Source organism: Eleutherodactylus coqui, chromosome 11, assembly GCF_035609145.1.
Source record: "Eleutherodactylus coqui strain aEleCoq1 chromosome 11, aEleCoq1.hap1, whole genome shotgun sequence".
NCBI classification, from domain to species: Eukaryota; Metazoa; Chordata; class Amphibia; order Anura; family Eleutherodactylidae; genus Eleutherodactylus; species Eleutherodactylus coqui.
The window spans coordinates 118,606,379-118,625,889 of record NC_089847.1 but is presented as its reverse complement, the minus strand read 5'-3'; the positions used below and the strand labels follow the sequence as shown (position 1 = coordinate 118,625,889).

At 42.3% G+C, this 19,511-nt stretch overlaps 1 protein-coding gene across 2 annotated transcripts; it reads left to right on the top strand.

The window, feature by feature from the left end:
* Positions 1–1,697: 1,697 nt before the first annotated feature.
* Positions 1,698–17,944, top strand: MDK (midkine). 2 transcript variants are annotated; one of them, XM_066583398.1, is made up of 5 exons: positions 1,698–1,881; positions 13,144–13,223; positions 14,172–14,333; positions 15,922–16,077; positions 17,510–17,944. In XM_066583398.1, the coding sequence occupies exons 2-5, from the start codon at positions 13,145–13,147 to the stop codon at positions 17,533–17,535; spliced, it is 423 nt and encodes a 140-aa protein (XP_066439495.1). In that variant the 5' UTR covers positions 1,698–1,881; position 13,144; the 3' UTR covers positions 17,536–17,944. The 2 variants fall into 2 exon arrangements, with proteins under 2 accessions (XP_066439495.1, XP_066439494.1); XM_066583397.1 differs by having other exon boundaries at positions 1,700–1,881; positions 14,169–14,333.
* The last annotated feature ends 1,567 nt before the right edge of the window (positions 17,945–19,511 follow it).

Sequence of the window (19,511 nt, the reverse complement as noted above, 5' to 3'; positions counted from 1 at the left end):
CGTGTATATATATATATATATATATATATATATATATTTTGGGATCTGCTAGATTATATATTTCCATGAGAAACTGGTTTTGCAGAAGTTACTGAGGTACTTACACGATCTGCTGTGCCATAATTCCTGGCTCTGACCACAGAAGGAATATCACTTTTATGGCTGTAAGTATGTACATATTTGTTATAAAGTCGTAGAGTAGTCCTATAGACTTTCTATTAGGAGGTTCTAGCCTATGAAGAGTGCCAGTATATCCAATATAGGATATAAGGTGCAGCCTGTTAATACAGGATTTTATAAATTATTACAGAATTCCCCTTAATCGACTTAATATACTGTATAACCTAACAGAATATATGGAGAGGGGCTGTTGTCTTGATTAGAAACCCCCCAGGGTTTTAAGGAGTTGTCTAGTTGTAAACTATTTATGACATATTCTCAGGATAGGTCATCAATAGTAGATTGATGGGTGTCCATCGCCCAGGACCCCCATTGATCAGCTGTTTTCCGAGTCACTACACTTGTGCACTGTGCTGATTTCTGCAGGAAGCGGACAGCTCCATTCCCACTGTAGTGGCCAGGCTTGGTATTACAGGCCAAGTTCCTATTCACTTTATTGCCTGCAATACCAAGCCTGGCCACTGCAATAAGAACAGAGCTGTCTGCTTCCTGCTTAAATGAGCTCAGTGCACAAATGCAATGGCCTAGTGAACAACCGCTCAATTGACCTGTCCTGAGAATATGCAACAAATAGTTTACAACAGGACAACCCTTTAACTATAGAGAGTACAGAGGTGGCAGTTGCTTCTAAGCTTTGGTGCCTGAGGGAACCTGAAGACCTCTCTGCTACATAAGAAAACACTAATTATAACTGGCACATGGTCTAAATAGGGGGTCCTGATTAAAGATACACCTCCAGGCAACTCCTTTAAGCCCAACCATACATGAAGACATACCTATGGCCTTAACAAAGCCTACATATTTGATGAGACTTCTCCCAAGCTTCCAACTTCATTCTTAGTGCAATATTAGAACCTATAATTTCCTCACACCGTGTCCAGTTCTTGGCTTGATATGTTGCCCACTTCATGACCGTTGAAGCAGAAGATATGCGTTGAAATAATTTTCCAAAAAGTTGGAAAACCAATAAAAAAATAGATGACTTGATACAGAGCACAAATGATCAGACATAACGGCATGTACTATGTGTGATCTATACAATGTCGTGTAGTGTTAAGGGATAGATTGGTTACATGCATCTGTACTATGATCAGGTTCTTGTGTCTACATTACCCAAGTACCCACCACCCTGGTACCAATGAACTGAACTTCATTAAGTTCTATGGTCATCTAAGTTTTAGTTCAGCAGAATTGCTTGGTCTCCAGGTCATAAGGCCATGATACAAATGTGGCTTATTACGGATGTCTCAAACCATTGTTGGTCTTGCAAGCAAGAGGTTAAACCTTACTATCCCCAATGTCCTCTGACTTTGAGGAGGATGCATACAAGTGTGACACATTCCAGCACATAGCAGCTAGGGACTTCTAGGTATAGAGTCAGACCCTCAGATTTGCAGAGTCCAGATTTGGCACAGCTGGCTAATGTGAAATGGCTAGTATAGCCCACCCCTCCCCTTCCACCACCACCTCCTCCTCCCCTCTTCTTTATACTTCAGGGGGAGGGTTGGAGCTGGGCAGAGTTTGGGAAAACTCCCTACTGGTGTCAGCTGAGCAGATAATTGAAAGGTTTCTGTCCAACTAGCTGAAACTAGTTGGGAAACACAAAGGAGGAGATAAGAAGAACACAGTGCTCTCTGCTGCTTGTACTTTCACTCCACACACAACCAGGACCAGGAGGCTGAGACTAGTGCCGGTGCACAGGTAAGAGCTACCAGTACTTCTGTCCTAGACAACAACTCTGGGAGGGTGCAAAAAGTTTGGAGAAGTTTAGAAGCCCCGTAGATGCTCAGGGCTCTAGATGCTGAAAAGAACTTTTCTCCTACAATCTTTATACCAAATCCTTGGAATTGTTGCAATGTTCTTCATTTACATAGGGTCTCTATGTTCTGCTAACATTGACTAAACCATCTACTAGCAATCAGGCTGAAGGACTTTGCCCCTTACACCTTAAAATCGAAAGGAGTCAATGACTCTATGAGCACAGGAGATGAAGGTATCTGAGTATACAACTAGCCTGCACAAGATACTTCCTCCAGGACAACCTCCTATCCTTATAGACACTTATTAAAGGTCACAAGGGTCTTGACCTCAGAGATGTCTAAAGCCCCACACCCCCTTTAATAACCTTCTATTCATCACTGGAGTAGTAAATAGTTGAGTTTATAGGAAGTGGTGCTATCCTGAGGATAAAGGACTATTGAGGTAAAGAGGGAGAGATGAAGGATGCTGCAGGGATGTGCAGGAGATCTAGTTCTTGAGAGATGGAAAACTTATGTTAAGTTCTTTATATCTTAAGTTTCAGAATATTTAATGATGTTTTCTTTAGTTAAACAAGTTCTAGATGCCCCCCCCCCCCATCCCCCATACCTGGCTTGCCCCTTTTGAAGGCCCCTTGGCATTGTTTAAATGACAAAAACAGTTGCAGGAATTATAAATCAATATGATCTTTTCCATGCAGGAGATTGCAAGCGGCTAGGGGACAATTACTTTCTTTATTGTGGTACCTACAAAAGAATACTCCCCTTAAATTCCACCCACTTTATTACAAAGTGCTCCCTGGAGAGCATAAGAGTATATTCAATCCTACCGTCTTAGAGGAGAACGATGATCCGGGTTGTTGCCTAAAGAATCAACTTACTCAATGTAAATGTATTTTTAAGAAATTGTTTCAAAAAGTTACAGTTTGATTTTGAAACTTTATTTAGTTTTCACGTTCTTTTACAGCCTGACTCGAATTCACTTTTTATCAGGAAAAATACATGGCGCAGGTTAGGAAAGCCCAATATTGGTATTTGCTTCTCTTCATAGTTTTAGGGCAAGTCTTAAGGGACCAAAAAGATCGTTTTTGGGGCTTTTTACAATCTGTGTATAGCATCACAGAATATGTAGGTGTCATATATATATAATTTTACAGAAAATTTTCGTAAGTTTATAAAATTTTTGCTCCCTCCATTATATAAACACCCTCCATTGAGTGACAAGTGCCCTAAATTAATTTGGCTTCGAACTATCATTACGCAAATCTTCACCTTCTCTAAGTTCCCTAGCCTCTTACGTATTCATCCCCCTCTTGTTAACCTCAATGGCTCTTCCCCACTCCATTAAACTCTCTCATGTGGCTTCTCAAATATTTATGCAGCTTTTAATATGCTGTATTTGACCGACATCCAAAAGCTCTCGACCTGTGGATTCCCTAACGAGCGAGAACCCCCTATTTCCTTAAGCACCGCGATCCAGTTAAAGTTAATTGGGCAATTAATGTGTAATCCTGAATTTGGAGACGTGAACATGACATGAAATGCTGGGCTTGATCCTGTGTGTGTTTTAAATCCACAGAAGTTGTGGCTCTCGGCCAATGTTAACATTAGATTATTGACTTTGAGGAGAAAAAACGAGGACCGGGGATTGAGACCGTTTTAAGAGTTCAATTATAGAAAAAGTTAACTGCTTTGTTGCCTCGGGGTGCAGTGGTTTAATTTGTAATAGGTTAAACATTAGCTAGATGGATATGAGATACAGATGTAGCAATTGTTAACATGATTGACCGATCATGATAACTCAATTTACGCCATTGTAGTACATTGTAGCTAAGTTATAATGTCAAGTTAACCTTTGCTACATCTGCAGATATGAGATAGGTGATTATTATAGATATTTCCTTGTTATGCATGGTGCCTCAATATCTGCTACTTTCTAATAAACTTTGCACCTATATGATGTCATGGCAATTCATAGACTCCAGAGATCCGGACTACACAATCGGTTTAGTACCCAATTCAAGATTTTATTTCCACTTGGCGCAGGAAATGAGCCTGCAAGAGTAAATACAGCTCAAAGCTAATAAAATTATGTAACGTATTTGTTTATCATTTGGGTTAACCAACATTTTATGAAAAGTCATATATAAAGGCAACTTGGACTAAGAAGAAACCGAAGAATGTTCGGCGCTGCTAGATGACAAGGACCCCATAGAGTATAAATGCTTTTATTTGGACAATGAGTTTCGGTGTTGGATCGACACCTTCATCAGGAGTGCCCCTATGAAGTTGACATTCGATACTGAAACGCATTATTGGGTCCTTATCCAGTGGCACCGAACATCCTCCTGTTTCTTCTTCATTCCTCGTAACATAAAGGTCAATGTGCTGGTCCATTTGAGGAGACCGATGCTGGTTTTCCTGCTCTTCTCCAGGTTAGGCCGGTTGTACAACCCTACCAGTTTCCAAGTTTCCTTGCCTAGGTTTGGTTGTGGTTTTCCATCCATAAAGTTTCTTTTGTTCATATTGCAGTGTAGACTTGGACCTAAATCAGTGGTTTCTCTCTTGGCGTAAAACTATAATGCCTAGTATTGCTTGACAGCTGGTTTCCACAATAGCTGAAGAGCCATGGGTTGGAGATTATTACCTTGGAGCCTTATACCACTGGAGTATTTGGTTGTACTGACGCAAAATTTACCAGTTTTCTAAAAAAAAAACCCATTAAAGGTGTTCTCCAATTTGAACAATCTATTTATTAAAAGGATCCCGTGTAAATAAGATGTTCATAGAGCGTCAGGGTGCTAGGACCCACAATAGAATCTGTGGAGGAACTTAGCAGTACGTGTTCAATTTTCCTGCAGTGCCCTCCACAGGTGAAATGAAGCATTAAGCTCTTCACATTGAAATTACTGTTTGTCTGTGTAATACATGGACATGCTGAGTCCTCCACAGCAAGAGACGCTCTATGTAGGGTAGCCTTTCCTCACTGTCTGTAATAGTTGATGACCTGAACTTGGAATTCCCTAATAGAGTATTTTTAAATGGGTTTTCCAAACTAGGCAGGCCCTGGAAGATGTTTTCTTCTACCAAATTTTCCTTTTTAGGTTTGGAGGAAAGCTCAAGAACTTATATGTACTGGTGAAATGTTATTCTTGGGGGTATGTTCTTGCAGGTCTGTTGACTCTTTGAAGACAATCCAGCATGATACATTTGCAAAATGGTCTACTCTTTGTAGAGTTTAGTGATGGGCACTGCTGTGATTGTGTTTACGTAATTCTAAATTTGGTTGTTAGATGTATGACATCAGATAGCCGATAGATGAACAATAGTCCAGCCAATAACTATGGCTGCCGAATCCACCATTACCATGCTGACTTGGATCAGTTGATCATGCACATAGTTCCAGTACAGCAGGAAGCCTTATCAGTTAATCCGCCACATCCTTGGTTGACCTGTCAACTGATTTTGATTAAATTATTGGTGGATCCTACGAAGATCATTGGGATCTGCAGACAAAATCTAACTCCTACGGCTAACTTAAGAATGTGATTGGATACAAAAATAAGTAGAATTTTCATGGAAGTAGCATTCAGTCTTCCTTGGCTAATTTTTGGCTTTGGTCTGCAGTAAAACATTGAAAAAATGAAGTATTATGTGATAGAATTGGCCAAATCCATACAATTCTAATTTAAAAAATAAATGTTTGTTTCAGTGGGGCAGAAGTAGTAACACCCTCAGGCCCTGGTGCACAAAAGCCCATCTGCATCTTAACTGGACACCAGTATTATAAATGGTACATGGTCAGTGGGTCTCTGTTACTGATTTTGCACCAGGGCCCAGGAGCTTCAAGGCAAAGCTTTGGTGGACGCGTTGGCATTCCATGAGAGGGAATAGTTAACTTGAGGGTACTTTGGACTCGTTCATAGATGCCAGTTACTAGTGAAGGTTTCTGGAAAAAAATGTTGACCTCTAAGGATACTTCATTGACAAGTTGGAGTTAGTAGAATCCATATGGAGAGGAAATAATGATGTGGGCGCACATTATGTTTTATGAGGTCCTAAAAAATGTATCCTTAATTTTAATACATGCAAAATTTAGGTTTTTGGAAATTTGTCTGCACCATCAGACATTTATGGTGTCTTCCATACAATGGAGGAGGACAGATCTTTAATGGACCATACCAATTTTGGCAACTGTATCTGTAGAGAAAACCATTTCAAAACTTTCTCTAAATGAATAACAAAAATAAAGCAGCAGATTTTGTATTAAAGGGGTTTTGTCATAAAAAAAAAATCAATACTTGCTTACTCCTCTCCAGGTAGTCTTCTTACCGCATCTTCACCTCGCTGATCTTCTCCAGTCCTCCAGGTCATCTCACCTCCAGCCGGCCAGATCCTCCTCTTCTTGTTATGATGCATTCATTCTCTGCATTCTTCTTCCGGCTGGTCAGCGTAGGTGAGGTCACTAGTGACGTAACATTCACTGCCTAGGAAGGAATGCAGATCTATTGCTGAGACTGTGCATGTGCGCTGTCTCGCCACAACAATTCATATGCTATAGCACAGAGGCAGCACGTATGCACAGTCTCGGCACTAGCTCGGCACTAGCTCGGCACTCCCTGCTAGGCTATGAACGCTACATCACTAGTGACGTAGTTTACATTGCCCGGCAGGAAGAAGACTACAGAGAATGGGCGTTTCGTCAATGGAAGAAGAATCGGCTGGCTGGAGGTGAGGTGCAACCGGGGGACTGCAGGAGACAGGAGAAGATCGGCGGGGAGAAGTTGCAGTAAGAAGACTGTCGGGAGAGGAATAGGTGAGTATAGAATTTTTTGTTTTCTAATAACAGAACCCCTTTAGATTATCGATAATAAGCAGGCACCATAGCGTTCGGTGCCACATGGCACACAACATAAGCATATCTTTGTAAAAAGGAAAAGGTTTATTATAAGTGCAAAAACTAACTTAAATTTTGGCATCAATTATGCAGATCGATCCACCTTGAGTCACAGCAGAAGGTTGCCCATGCTCCAAGTCGCACCTTTCTTCATGCTCTCTCCTTCGCCTCAATGCCTCCCCTTGCCTTTGACATCAATGCAAGCAGCAGTGAAGTCTAATTTGACTTTAGTGTGCATGTCCATTTCTTGCTGGGGCAGAGAGCCACACAGCACAAGTGCAGGATTTCACCACTGCTTGCACTGACGTCAGGAGCAGGCATGTAGGAAGGCAGGATGGTGTGACTTGGCGCACCGGTGGCCCGCCTCTGTGACTCAAGGCATGTTGATTTGCATACACAGCGCCAAAGTTTAAAAGTGAGTTTTTACATTTCTAATAAATCTCGTCCTTTTTCCAAATATATGCTTATGCTGTGTGCCATGTGGCACGGAGCACTGTGGTGCCTACTGATTCTAGATAATCTGGTGACAGATTTCCATTAACGTTTGTGGCGTCTTACTGATGGTTCTTCACTTTTCCAGGAGTTTTCTGCACTTTTTATCAGAATTTATAGCCTACAATGTGTGCTTTTAGAATATGTATCTGCATACATACAGATCTAGTTGAGTTAAAGGGGTTGTACCAAGATTGCAAGTTATCCCCTACCCATAGGATAGGGAATAATTTAGTGATCGTGGGGGTTTCACTCCTGAGAACTCCACCAATCTTGAGATCGGGGATCCCATGTCTTACTGCATCTCCCACAGTGAGGAGGAGACTGCATGGAGTCCTGGACACACAAGTGGGCTTGCGCTCTATTCATTTTCAATGGGACTGTGGAAATACTCAAGCAGCACCCACTTGGGTATTTCTGTCAACCCCATTGAAATGAATGGAGCACTGACTGTACATGATTGGCCAGCACTCCCGTCATGCTGACATCCCTGTGTGGGAAGAGGCAACCCTTGCAGTGACAGGAAGAACAGGACAAGGCAGTGCCCTTCTGGAGATCGTCGGAGGTCTTAGCCGTGAGTCCCCCATCCTATCCTATGGATAGAGGATAACATGGAATTTTGGTACACCACCTTTAAGTTTTTCATTTGCCACACTATGCCACGTTATGTGTGTTCCATGAAAAAAAAGTTGGTATCATATTAGCCAGTAGAACAAAATATTATGTTTCCCATTATCTTGTAGATAGGATACCATATTAATCTTGTAGATAGGATACCATATAATGGCTTACAAAAAAAAATGATGTTACAGCAAGCTTCTGAGACTTCTTGGCCCCTCGTCAGGCAAATATCTGCTATTATAAGCCTGATTAAGAGGCCAAGGAGTCTCGAAAGCTTGCTGTAACATTGTGTTTTTTCTGCTAGCCATTAACATCCATCTTTTCTTATGGCTATAGACAAGCTAGCAGAGTCGGGGTAACTTGGTTATCATGATGCACAAAAACAGACAAATTCCCCTCTACTAGATCCACTCTTTGTATGATACATTTATGTTTAATGCTAAATTATGGTATAGCGATGGTGCACAATTTTTCCAGCGAGTTGAGATTGTCAGATGTAGAAGAGATGAATTTGTCCGATACAGCAGAGCTGCGTTTGTTGTTTTGAACTGCCCACTATGCCTTGTTTTTTTTACACTGGTTTTACTCGGGATTTAATATAAACCTACCTTACTTGATTATTTTAGTCTGGTCCTTCATGTCTGAGTTTATGATATTCCCCTTTGTGCTGTTTTATTGCTGTATAGCACCAGGATTAAGGAATTGTGTGCACATGACTGGCTGTTCTGTGACTCTCTAAACACTAGTCAAGGTCCTAGATGGGAATCTTCCTCCTGGGGAGAGCACCATGCTGGGTCCTGTGGCTGGAATGTGCTTGAGGCTATTAGCCCACTATTGTATAGGGCACACTATGCAGTCTTTAAGCAACAGATGTCAGTGAGAAGTGGACCATGAAGTTGGAAACAAGGGAGGGGGTTAGTTTGATCTTTAATGAGTCATCTATTTAATTTGCGATACCTATGTATCAAGTATATTATGGTGCATCGTTTTAAACAATTGCTGCACATAATTAATATAAATGGATATGCATATTAACATGTGCAACATTTGACATTTTCTTTAGCTCCCCATAGATTTTAATGGAGAGAAATACATGCAACTGCAGACACCTTCACTGATGCAACTGGCGGCTGCTTTACATTTTCCAGGCAACCTTGTTTTCCTGTTGGCTGAGGGTTCTACCTCTGGGATCCCCATCTATCATGTATTTATGGCATATCTTATGACTATGCCATAAATGCTTGAGAATATCCCTCTAAAGGGATTTCCTAGGATTTTATTTGGTAACCTATCCTTAGGATAGGCTCGATAAGGCTTTGATGCCCTTTAAGTATTGTCCAAATTGAACAGAATACACTAACATTTTTTGGTGGAGAATGCGGGCAATCAAATATCTATAATAATATATAGTAATGCCTTAACCCTGGAGATTTTTCTTTTGCTCAGCAACTAAGTGGGACAGGTCAAATATAGTTCATTCTAAAGGCTGTTTTTCTTTTTGACTGATTTTCATAAGTCCAAGCAAAATTGCAATAAACAAAAAAAAAAACAATGTATAAAACAATTTATATCAATCATTCTTACAACATCAATGTGTGTTCAGTGGTGTTGCAAACTTAAGACCCCCACCGGTCAGAAGGAAAGGGCATGGATACTCACTGGTTCTCAGCTGTCCCTTCACTACAGTACCTGACACAGTGACCTCCATATGCCGTTGTCTTTATTCAGGCCTGAGCTGCAGTACTGGACATGTGGTTAGGACCCATGTATCAATACTGCAGTGGAGGAGTGATGCTCCAGTGAGTGACTCTAACCTGCTGATCATTTGGGAATCTGGAGATGGGACCTGATTTACACTAAGGATTAGACATCAGTGTTAAATATATGGAAATCCTTTTGGTGGGTAAAAGCTATTGATTAGTCATGCTTAGGCTGCCATTTCTGTGTCTCTTCTAGACAGGGACAATAGCTATGCCTGGCCACCTCTTCCCTGGGAATAGGCACACTGGGGGCTCCAGCTGTCACAACTGCACCACCCAAACCATTATGACATATCCAATACATGTGTCATGTCATGGAAAACCCTGTTAAAGGGGCTGTCCAACTTTTATCTGCTTTGCTGCAGAAAGAAGACAGCTCTGTACATTGTGCAGTGGCCCATGTTGGTACTGCAGGCCAAGTCCTATTCAAGAGAATGGAACAGAAAGAAAAGAACAGCAGACCACCCAGCCTCACTAATCTTCCACTGATCTCACTGCACAGACCCAGAAAGCTGTTGCTTAAGCACCATGAACAAGGAAGACGTTTCAGCACCTCAGAAGTGTGAAAATAACCTTATTCTGCATGCATAATCATGGAGGATTACATTTTTTCCACAAAGCTATTACTCCTAGCATTGCTCAAAACACAACGGCCATTATATCCTATGCATAGTTTTCCTCTGATTTTGCCCATTTAATAAAGTTATTTTAACACTTCGGAGGTGCTGGAACTTCCTCCTAATTTATATTCTTTAATAGGTTTTCATTATGCATTGACACATTATTACCTATACAAGAAGGCAACTGATATGAAGTTAGGAACCAGATGGACTCAAGAAAAGATATTGAAGAAGACCAAGTAGGGATTGTCACTGCTTAAGAAAGACACTGGTGGAATGCCTCTTGGCGTTACATCTTGAAGGGGTTTTCTTTGGTTGGTAAGCCCTGATGGAGATTTATAGACCAAGCATACATAATAGGAGGCTTCAACCTGCTGTAGTAGCTTTAAATAGGTTATCCAGTTGTAAACTATCGACAGCCTATCCTTAGGATAGCCCATCAATAGTAGATCAGCAGGGCGTCTGTTCAGGCCCATGTGCTTGTGTCCTGAGCTAATTTCTACAGGAAGCAGACAGCTTCATTCCTACTGCAGTGGCCAGGTTTGGTATTACAGGCAAAGTTTCCATTAATGTGAATGGAGACTTTGCCTGTAATACCAGGCCTGGTCACTGCAGTGAGAACAGAGCTGCCTGCTTCCTGCAGAAATTAGCTCAGTGTATGAACACTCCAGCCCAGTAAACAGCAGATCAGTGGAGATCCTGGGCAGTAGATCCCACGAATCTGCTATTGATGGCCTATCCTATGGGAAGGCGATCAGTAATTTACAACTGGACGGTACTGTTGTATTATGTCGCCACCGGAAGTTAGGGGTGGCGACATAATACAGCACTCTTGACATTGAGTAACGACCCCAGTTTCTGATCGGCTGTGGGCGTGTGTAATCCCCCAAGCGCCATTGCCCGTCGAGGAGAGGCAGTGGCAGCGCCAGGAGGAAAGCCGCAGAAGGGGCGACAGGAGAGCCACAGGTCCTACCAGCAGCGTCTGCATTGACTTTTTGCCTGGGCTGGAGGGTTAGGGTTACTTTTCCTGTTCATCATGAATATAAATCAGGTTTCACAAATTTTTTACTAGAAGTTGTGTCTAGTATCTAATACAATGATGGTTGGATTATTGAGTCGGCCATAGACTGGGAAATTTGCATCCACTCCAACTAGCATGCCAATATTTTTCAGGCCGCATTCACACAGCTGAGAAAAAGTTGCACCCAAGAGTCTCAGGCTCAACTCGCATCACAAAGCACATGGATGTTCAGTCTATGCAGAAGATCGTATATGACACATCCAATTCTCGTGTGAGACTCATCCAAAATAGGGCATGCAGCAACCTTTCAAACTTGGACCATTCATCATGTGACAAAACCCATTCAATTGTACAGGGGTTTTTTTGTGCAAATTCTTCCCGTCTCGGATACGGAGAGAACGTGCACAGAATTGTTGCCCGTGTGAATACACCCAAAGTATCTGAATAGTTGTATGTAAAGGGGCAAGAGATGAGATATCTAAACTATTGGATAGAATACTTCATGTGCAAATGTCCTACTGTTGCAAATTTTCCATTCTACAAATCTGTTTTTTATTGTCTGTTTGTAGCTATTTTTATTCTATTGTCTATACATGACTATGGGGGCGGCCATCTTGCCTGAGCTGCAGTTAATAGCATTTAGACCGGCTGCACACGAGCGTGACGGGCTCCGCCGCGGAATATTCTGCGGCGAAGCCCGTCACGGCGCCCACCAGAGACCCCCATACTTACCAGCGGATCCGGTCTCTTCTCTCCCGCATGATGTTTCCCCGCCGCCGCGTCACATGACGCGCCAGCCGCGTCCTATGACGCGGCGGCGGTAGGCGGGAAAGCGTTTTCACGCTATCTTCCGCTGTGTTACAGCGGGAGATAGCGTGAACGGACGGCTTCCATTGACTGCAATGGAAGCCGTCAGCGCGTACACCCGCGGCAAATAGAGTATGCCGCGGGTGAGAACGGGAGATTTCACGGTGCGGAATTCCGCACCGTGTGCCCTGAGCTATTAGGTTCGATAGAACCTAATAGCTGCGGGCAACGCAGCGGATTTTAGCCGCGAATTACGCGGCGGAAATCCGTTCGTGGGAAGGAGGCCTTAGAAATACTTTATCTGGACACTTGGTTTTATGGGCCGTTCATACAAATGGAAGGAGGAGCTGACTTATTAACTTCTATGGGACAGTGTTTTGGACATGCTTTGTGACTTGTACAGAGGTCATGGTGCAGGGAGGGGAGGAGGTGAGATATGACCATCACTTATTGTGTATGGTCGATTCTGTGTTATCTGTATATAGGTGCCCCCTTTAATTGTAATCCTGCCTGTGATGATAATGAGATGAAAGGTTTTCTCTGCAGAACAGGAAGTGTCAGACTATTATTAGGCTTAGTGGTCAATGTCAGAACTGCAGGATTTTAGGATTTTTTTTCTTTAAATAGATTGTGATATGAAATTTAAAAAACAAATTGTAACAAATACGTTCAACAAAAAAACCTTGATTTTTTTTTTACAATGGGTCATTTTCTGATGACAGCTTCCCTTTACATGAGTACCATGTAATACTTTATTTTCTCCTGTGGTGGCACTGTAGGGAAATGTAACACTTCCTCCTGAATACCCTTATAGATCACTGGTGATTTCTGGGGATTCCAACAGCAAGAAAATCCATTCTGAGAATTGTTTTAACAATAAGGCATTACATAACTAAAAACCGAGAAGAATTTGACACTTTCTGCTCACTCATGAACTGTGATTTTTATGTTCTCTTGTAAACTTTAGCTTTTTCTTCTGCCCTCACAGGATGGACTTGCGAGCTTTGTGTGTCATTGTGTTGGTGGCAATTCTTGCTGTGAGTTCTCAGGCTGCTAAAAACAAAAAAGGTATGACCATTAATATTACTGTCTATCCTTAATTAGCTTTCTCTTACTTCTACACATCGTCTTCAAATGTTGTCTGTCCTTATAGGAGAACTCCCCCCAGAAGCTTTGGATTAAAGGTGTTTTCCAGGACTTTCACCATTGATAACCTTTCCTTAGGATAGGACAAAAGTTGACCGCCAGGGGTCCACCACTCGGGATCCTTGTTGATCCTGAGGTCCACTGTCAGTGCAGACAGTGTTGAAAGCAAATAGCGCTGTCTGTATTTTAGTAGTGTGGTTTGATACCAAACACAAACCTACCATTGAATTCAATAGGAATTGTGCCTGTCATACCAACCTGGGCCACTGCATTGTTAACAGGGCTATCTGCTACCAGTGCTGGCTACACAAAAAAAATCTTATTTGTATGGCACCAACTTATTCTGCAGCACTTTCAGGTAATTTATTTATTACCCCCACCACCACCAAGCTGGGTACTCATTTTACCGACCTTGGAAGGATGGATGGCCGAGTCAACCTTGAGCTGGCTCCCTGAACCATGCAGGGATTGAACTCGCAACCTTCAGGCCATGAGCAAGAGCTTAGGACTGCATTTTGCTGCTTTAGCACTCTGTGCCACATGAGGCTCTGACAGTGGGCTCAGCGATCAGCTGATCGGCAGGGATCCCAAGTGGCGGACTCCCGCCGCTCAACTGTTGATGACCTATCCTGAATATATAGGTCATCAATAGTAAAAGTCCAAGAAAACACATTTAAGTAAATTCAGTCAGCAAGGTTCTCCATATCAATTCCTCTCTTGGCACTCCGTTCAGATCAATCTCGAATTTGCGAATAAAATATATTTTTATGAACATTTTTCTGCATCTTCAATCAAAGACTTCCAAAGGAGGATTTAACCTTTAAGATGTCCTTGTGGTCCTCACTTATGCGTTTACTTTTTACTCAGCAGACAAAGGTAAGAAGGCAGCATCGGACTGTGCAGAATGGAAGTGGGGTAGATGCAACCCTAACAGCAAAGACTGTGGTATAGGCACCCGGGAGGGAACATGCAAAGAAGAGACACGCAAACTTAAGTGCAAGGTCCCCTGCAACTGGAAGAAACCATTTGGAGGTGAGAAAGATGCTTAGTCATATTCTAACCGACGTTTTAAGAGGGTGAGATGCTTGGTCATCATAGGATCTATTCTATCAATGGTACATCTGTACTTGCAAGGAGACCATGGGGATCCATATTACAATGCTTCCGCATCTCAATACAGAAGAGTAACTAGTTGCCCCTGTGCCCAATGCAAAAATCTATACCAGGGCCCCCCACCTACCATGTGTTATTTATAATATTGTTGCCTTCTTACTTGGCAGGGGGTCTGTTGGGTGTGACAGCTGTCACCGCACAGTCTTTAGTTAGCTCTCTATCTCCATGTTCTTTTATGCCGGTCAATGGCCTTCAACTACCTGTTGCGCAATTCATTCTAGTAAGCCGCAAGTCACTTTAGGCATGTGACCTACAAGACGTCAGGGTCAGTCACAGGCTATCACGGATTGCACTGACGTCATTGCGCTGCCTGCACTGAGCCCATTGCATGAGAATTTGAGGAGGGCACCATTACTGTGTGTGTGTGTGTGTGGGGGGGGGGGGGGGGGCACAAAAGGATAGGTATGTGTATGGCTGGACTATTGCTGTGGGGCACAAAGGGGGTACTATTTGGAAGTCACGGAGCACTATTTGTGGGTGTACAGAGGAAGTACTATTTCTTGAGGGCAGATAGTACTCCTCACAAAGTAATGGCATGTCCAAGAGGGCATAATTACTTTGTGGGGTCCCAAAGGGGATATTATTTGGGCACAAAGGGGGCACTGTTATTTTGTAGGGGCAAAAAGAGGGATTACTACTATGGAGTATATAGGGAGTATTAATACTTTGTAGGATAGAAAGGGGGCATGCTTACTGTGTAAGAGCACAAAAGAGGGCATTATTAGTGTGGCAAAAAATGGGAATTACTGTGTGGAAACAACAATTTGGGGGGGCACAAAAGTGCTATTATCACTTTGTGGAGCCTCTAAGAAGGGAGCCACTACTGTGGAATGCAATGGGGTAGTATTACATTGTGAGGCACAAAAGGAGGTACTATTATTGTGTGGGGGCACAAAAGGAGGTACTATTATTGTGTGGGGGCACAAAAGGAGGCACAAATCCTGTGTGAAGCACAAAGGGAGGCACTATTAAATTGTATGGGAGACTGACAGAGGTATTAGCAGTAGCAGAGAAGTTGTAGCTGTATGAAGTTGTCATGAAGGTCTGTGTTTGGATTTCGTTATGGAGAAGTGTTATCTTATTTGACCATTAATTGGCGACTGGAATACTACAATACGTAGAGCAGAGCTACTATACCTAAGCCTGTCATCTTTTAAAAAGTTGTCTTATAGATATGACAATTCCGATATTTATATACTCTAGCAAAACTCTGACGCAGGTAGAAATGTGCCATCTATAGACCTTATCCGTGGATGGCCATGTGCAGGATTGAAGGTGAAGAACCCTCTTCTTCACTTCTTCTGAGCTTGGATTTTAGATCAGACATAAATATTCATTAGTGCTGTGTACATGGAAGTGACCTAGAGCAGCGTTTCAACTGTTGTATACGTTTTTCAGATTCAGTTATTCTTATGGTCATTATAACCCATCTTTCTGTATCCTACAGCTGACTGCAAATACAAATTCGAGAACTGGGGTGAATGTAATGCTGAAACTGGTGTGAAGAGCCGTTCTGGAACCCTGAAGAAGGCTCTATACAATGCAGAATGTGAGCAAACTGTGCAGGCCACCAAACCATGTTCCATCAAGACCAAAACCAAAGGTGAGCCAGATTATCATAGGAACAGCTCTTGATGACCCCAATCAAGGGGAAGGAGAGATCAGACTAAGACGAGTAGCCAAAGTCTAAAGGGCATACTATTGCTGACTGTGGTCCAGCAAGTCCTTATGGCCAGTCCATATAGCTTGGTTGCATTTCATATATACCATTGCCTATATTATTGATTAAACAGGACCTGCCACCTCTCCCGATCTCTCTGTTTTAGCAAATACTAGTATTCCCCAAGAAGTAACAATTCTGGAGCATCTTTCCTTAGAACTCTGCAGATCAATCCGGTCCTCATTCTTTGAAGTCAATTGTATCCACAATGGTTACAGTTGACTATGACAGCAGCACTGTAGGAAGCCAAGCGTTTCCTGTTCTGCAGCCTGGCGTCCTCTCTGTAATGCAGGCGGCTCGATGATGTCATTGCGCTGCCTGTGTTGTTCCACAAGATCATAGCCAAAAGAGGCCACGACAGAGAATAAAGGACATCGCAGAGCGTGATGAAAGTTCAATGAGTTTAAATTATTTTATTGCTAGGACACTGTGGGGCCTATAAGTGATTCGGGGGGAACAGTGGTACCTATAAATTACAAATAGCTCAGAGTGGTACCTATAAATTACAAATAGCTCAGAGTGGTACCTATAAATTACAAATAGCTCAGAGTGGTACCTATAAATTACAAATAGCTCAGAGTGGTGCCTATAAATTACAAATAGCTCAGAGTGGTGCCTATAAATTACTGAGCAGGCAGAACATGACCTATAAATCACTAAGGGGGCAGAGCAAGTCCTGTAAGTTACTAAGGAAACACACAGAAGCGTTTAAAAGGTGCTAAAGGACGAAGTTTAAAAAAAAAGTTGCTAAAGGAGTACAATGGGGCCTATAAATTACTAAGAGAGACCACTGTGACTCTGTTGCCCAAGGGCTCATGTAAACCCAGAGCCAGCTCTCACTCTGCTATTCCTCCTGGAAGAATAAATAACACCCAGTTGTCAATAAATAAATTGACAACTGGGTGTTACCATTCCTATTGTGGAAGGGGTGTGTCCTTACGGTTTGGTACTGGCAGCAGTCATTGGATAGTATCAGTGAATTGAGACACACCCCCAACTGGTAACAGCTAGTTGTAAATTTATTCCTAAACGTCAAGGAGGAACAACAGAGGGACGGCACAGCACGAAGGTCTAAGCATGCTCTAGAATTATTATATTATGGGAATTACAATTATTCACCCAAAAATTGACATATCAGCAGAGGTGACCAGTCAGCTTTAAAGTGTAATAAATGTGTTTTATGTGATCACAGTGGGGAAGATGCGGGCGGAATATGGGGTGATGGGTGTGTTGTGTGTGGGTGAGGGGCAGGACGTTAGTTGGGGAAGCGCTGCATTAAGTAAATGCATAAATAATCTCTCTTTTCTTTCCCCAGGCAAAAAAGGTAAAGGAAAGGACTAGAACATGAGCAGCTGGCACCCCAAGAATGGTCCCATGGGTTCAGCACCCACAAGAATAATGGAATCTGCAGAAGCCCCTTAAAACCTGTCTCCAACATGCACTCTGTCCTGACCTCCCCTCCTCTCCTCCCAATATTTCTATTTTTTAATCACTAATGTCTTTAGGAAGAAAGAAAAAAGTGTAAAAAGACAAGAATCTATATCTCTGACAAACTTAAAACTGTCCTCCGAGACTCCTATCTTACAGTTCTGTCCGACTTCTGCCTACATTGTCCCTCTGAAGTATATAAACCCCCTTCTCCCTATATGTACTGTACGTGGTTTCACATTTCTGTGTTTTTTAGGATATTTCTTTTTTGTTTTTTACTTTTTGTTTTTGTTTTTAAATAAATGTACAGTTTGAATTTGTAGATCTGTGTTGGTGCTTCATTCTTGCCAAATGATAGAAGGTGATGATGCTAAGCAAGCCAAAAGGGGATGTGGTTTAGAATGGAGCGCAAAGCGAATGGACCCCATTATAGTCAATGGGGTCCGTTTGGCGCTGTTCGGTTCCATCCTAAGACAGAGTCGTTCAGCCATGGGGATTCTCTTTCCCGCTCCCCGAATGAAGCAGGAAACCGGAACCCCTGATGCAGGCATGAAACCACCCTAAATGAAACAATCAATAGGTGGTGTACAGTTAGACAAAAGGGTCTAATGGTGCACCAACTTTATCAACCGCTGTGATCAATTTGGAGCATCTTCTAAGTTTACACTGTGCAAATATTAGACATTAGTAAATCTGCCCCAGTGTATCCGTTTTACGTGCTGCTTTGATATGGAAAATGAGTTGATGCTATTACCAACATCCATCATACCAATAGTATGACTTGGCTTCACAAATGAAGATGTAAGTAGGGAGTTTGGTGCTGCACTGTCTCGTTTTTTTTCTCCGTCCCCTCTTGACCTCGAGAGCGGCCAAGTGAGTGTTCTCAAAAGAGGCAGCTTGGTGAGTGATGTGTCTTCCACCTCTGCGACCGAAGGCTAGAATAGATCTCTGGTTATGATCAAGGGACTTCAAGGGACCTCTTGAGAAGTCCTTATAGCTCTTCATTGATGCTCCTCTGTTTCGGTGACCATACAACACAATCTTGGGCAGACTGTGATTCTCCATCACGGAAATATGTCCTGACCAACGTAACTGCGTCTTCAACTGCATGGCTTCAATACTGGTGATTTCCGTCTGTTTGGGAACTTCAATGTTGGTAGTCAAGTTGTACCAATGGATGTTGAGAATGGTGCAGAGGCAGAGCTGATGGAAGGGTTCAAGGAGTCGTAGATGATGGTGATAGATGACCCATGACTTGGAGACATTATCAATACAACGGCTCACTACATACTAATCTTTGTGCTTTGTGCAACATATTCCTTTGTATAGGCTGGCAAATGCGCTGCTTAGTTTTGCTAATCTGTTATTAACCCTTTTCATTAATCTTGGCATCTAGGAGATGATACACTCCAGTTAGCAGAACATGATGGATAGCCTTCAGTTCTGACTCTCCAATGGTTATTCAGGGAGGACTGCAGTCTTACTGAGGTGCGGGCTTATGGAGAACTATTGTTTTCTATTATTATTAGTCTCTTTGTCTTCAATGTTGAAAAAAAAAATAGTTATTTTTTTATTGCAGATTTTTTTTTTCATACTATTGTCTGTACATGAGTGTGAGGGCGGCCATCTTGCTTGATCTGCAGTTAATAACATTTAAGTATATGCTTTACAGCAGAATTCATAGACACAAAGGACAGGAATTGAATTCTATAGGAGAGTCTTGCAAATATACTTTGTGACCCGTGCAGGGAGGGTGAGGAGGTGAGCTGTGACCTATTGTGAATGGTGGATCTTATGTTATTTACATATAGGTGTCACCTTTCATTATAATCCTGCCTGTGATTATAATGAAATGACTGCTGAAAAGTTTTCTCTACAGACCAGGACGT

Excerpts from the sequence above, each read along its gene's own strand:
- MDK (XM_066583397.1), top strand. The coding sequence starts at position 13,145 with ATGGACTTGCGAGCTTTGTGTGTCATTGTGTTGGTGGCAATTCTTGCT. Across the intron at positions 13,224-14,168 it reads GGCTGCTAAAAACAAAAAAG|CAGACAAAGGTAAGAAGGCA; the intron begins GTATGACCATTA and ends CTTTTTACTCAG. Across the intron at positions 14,334-15,921 it reads CTGGAAGAAACCATTTGGAG|CTGACTGCAAATACAAATTC; the intron begins GTGAGAAAGATG and ends TGTATCCTACAG.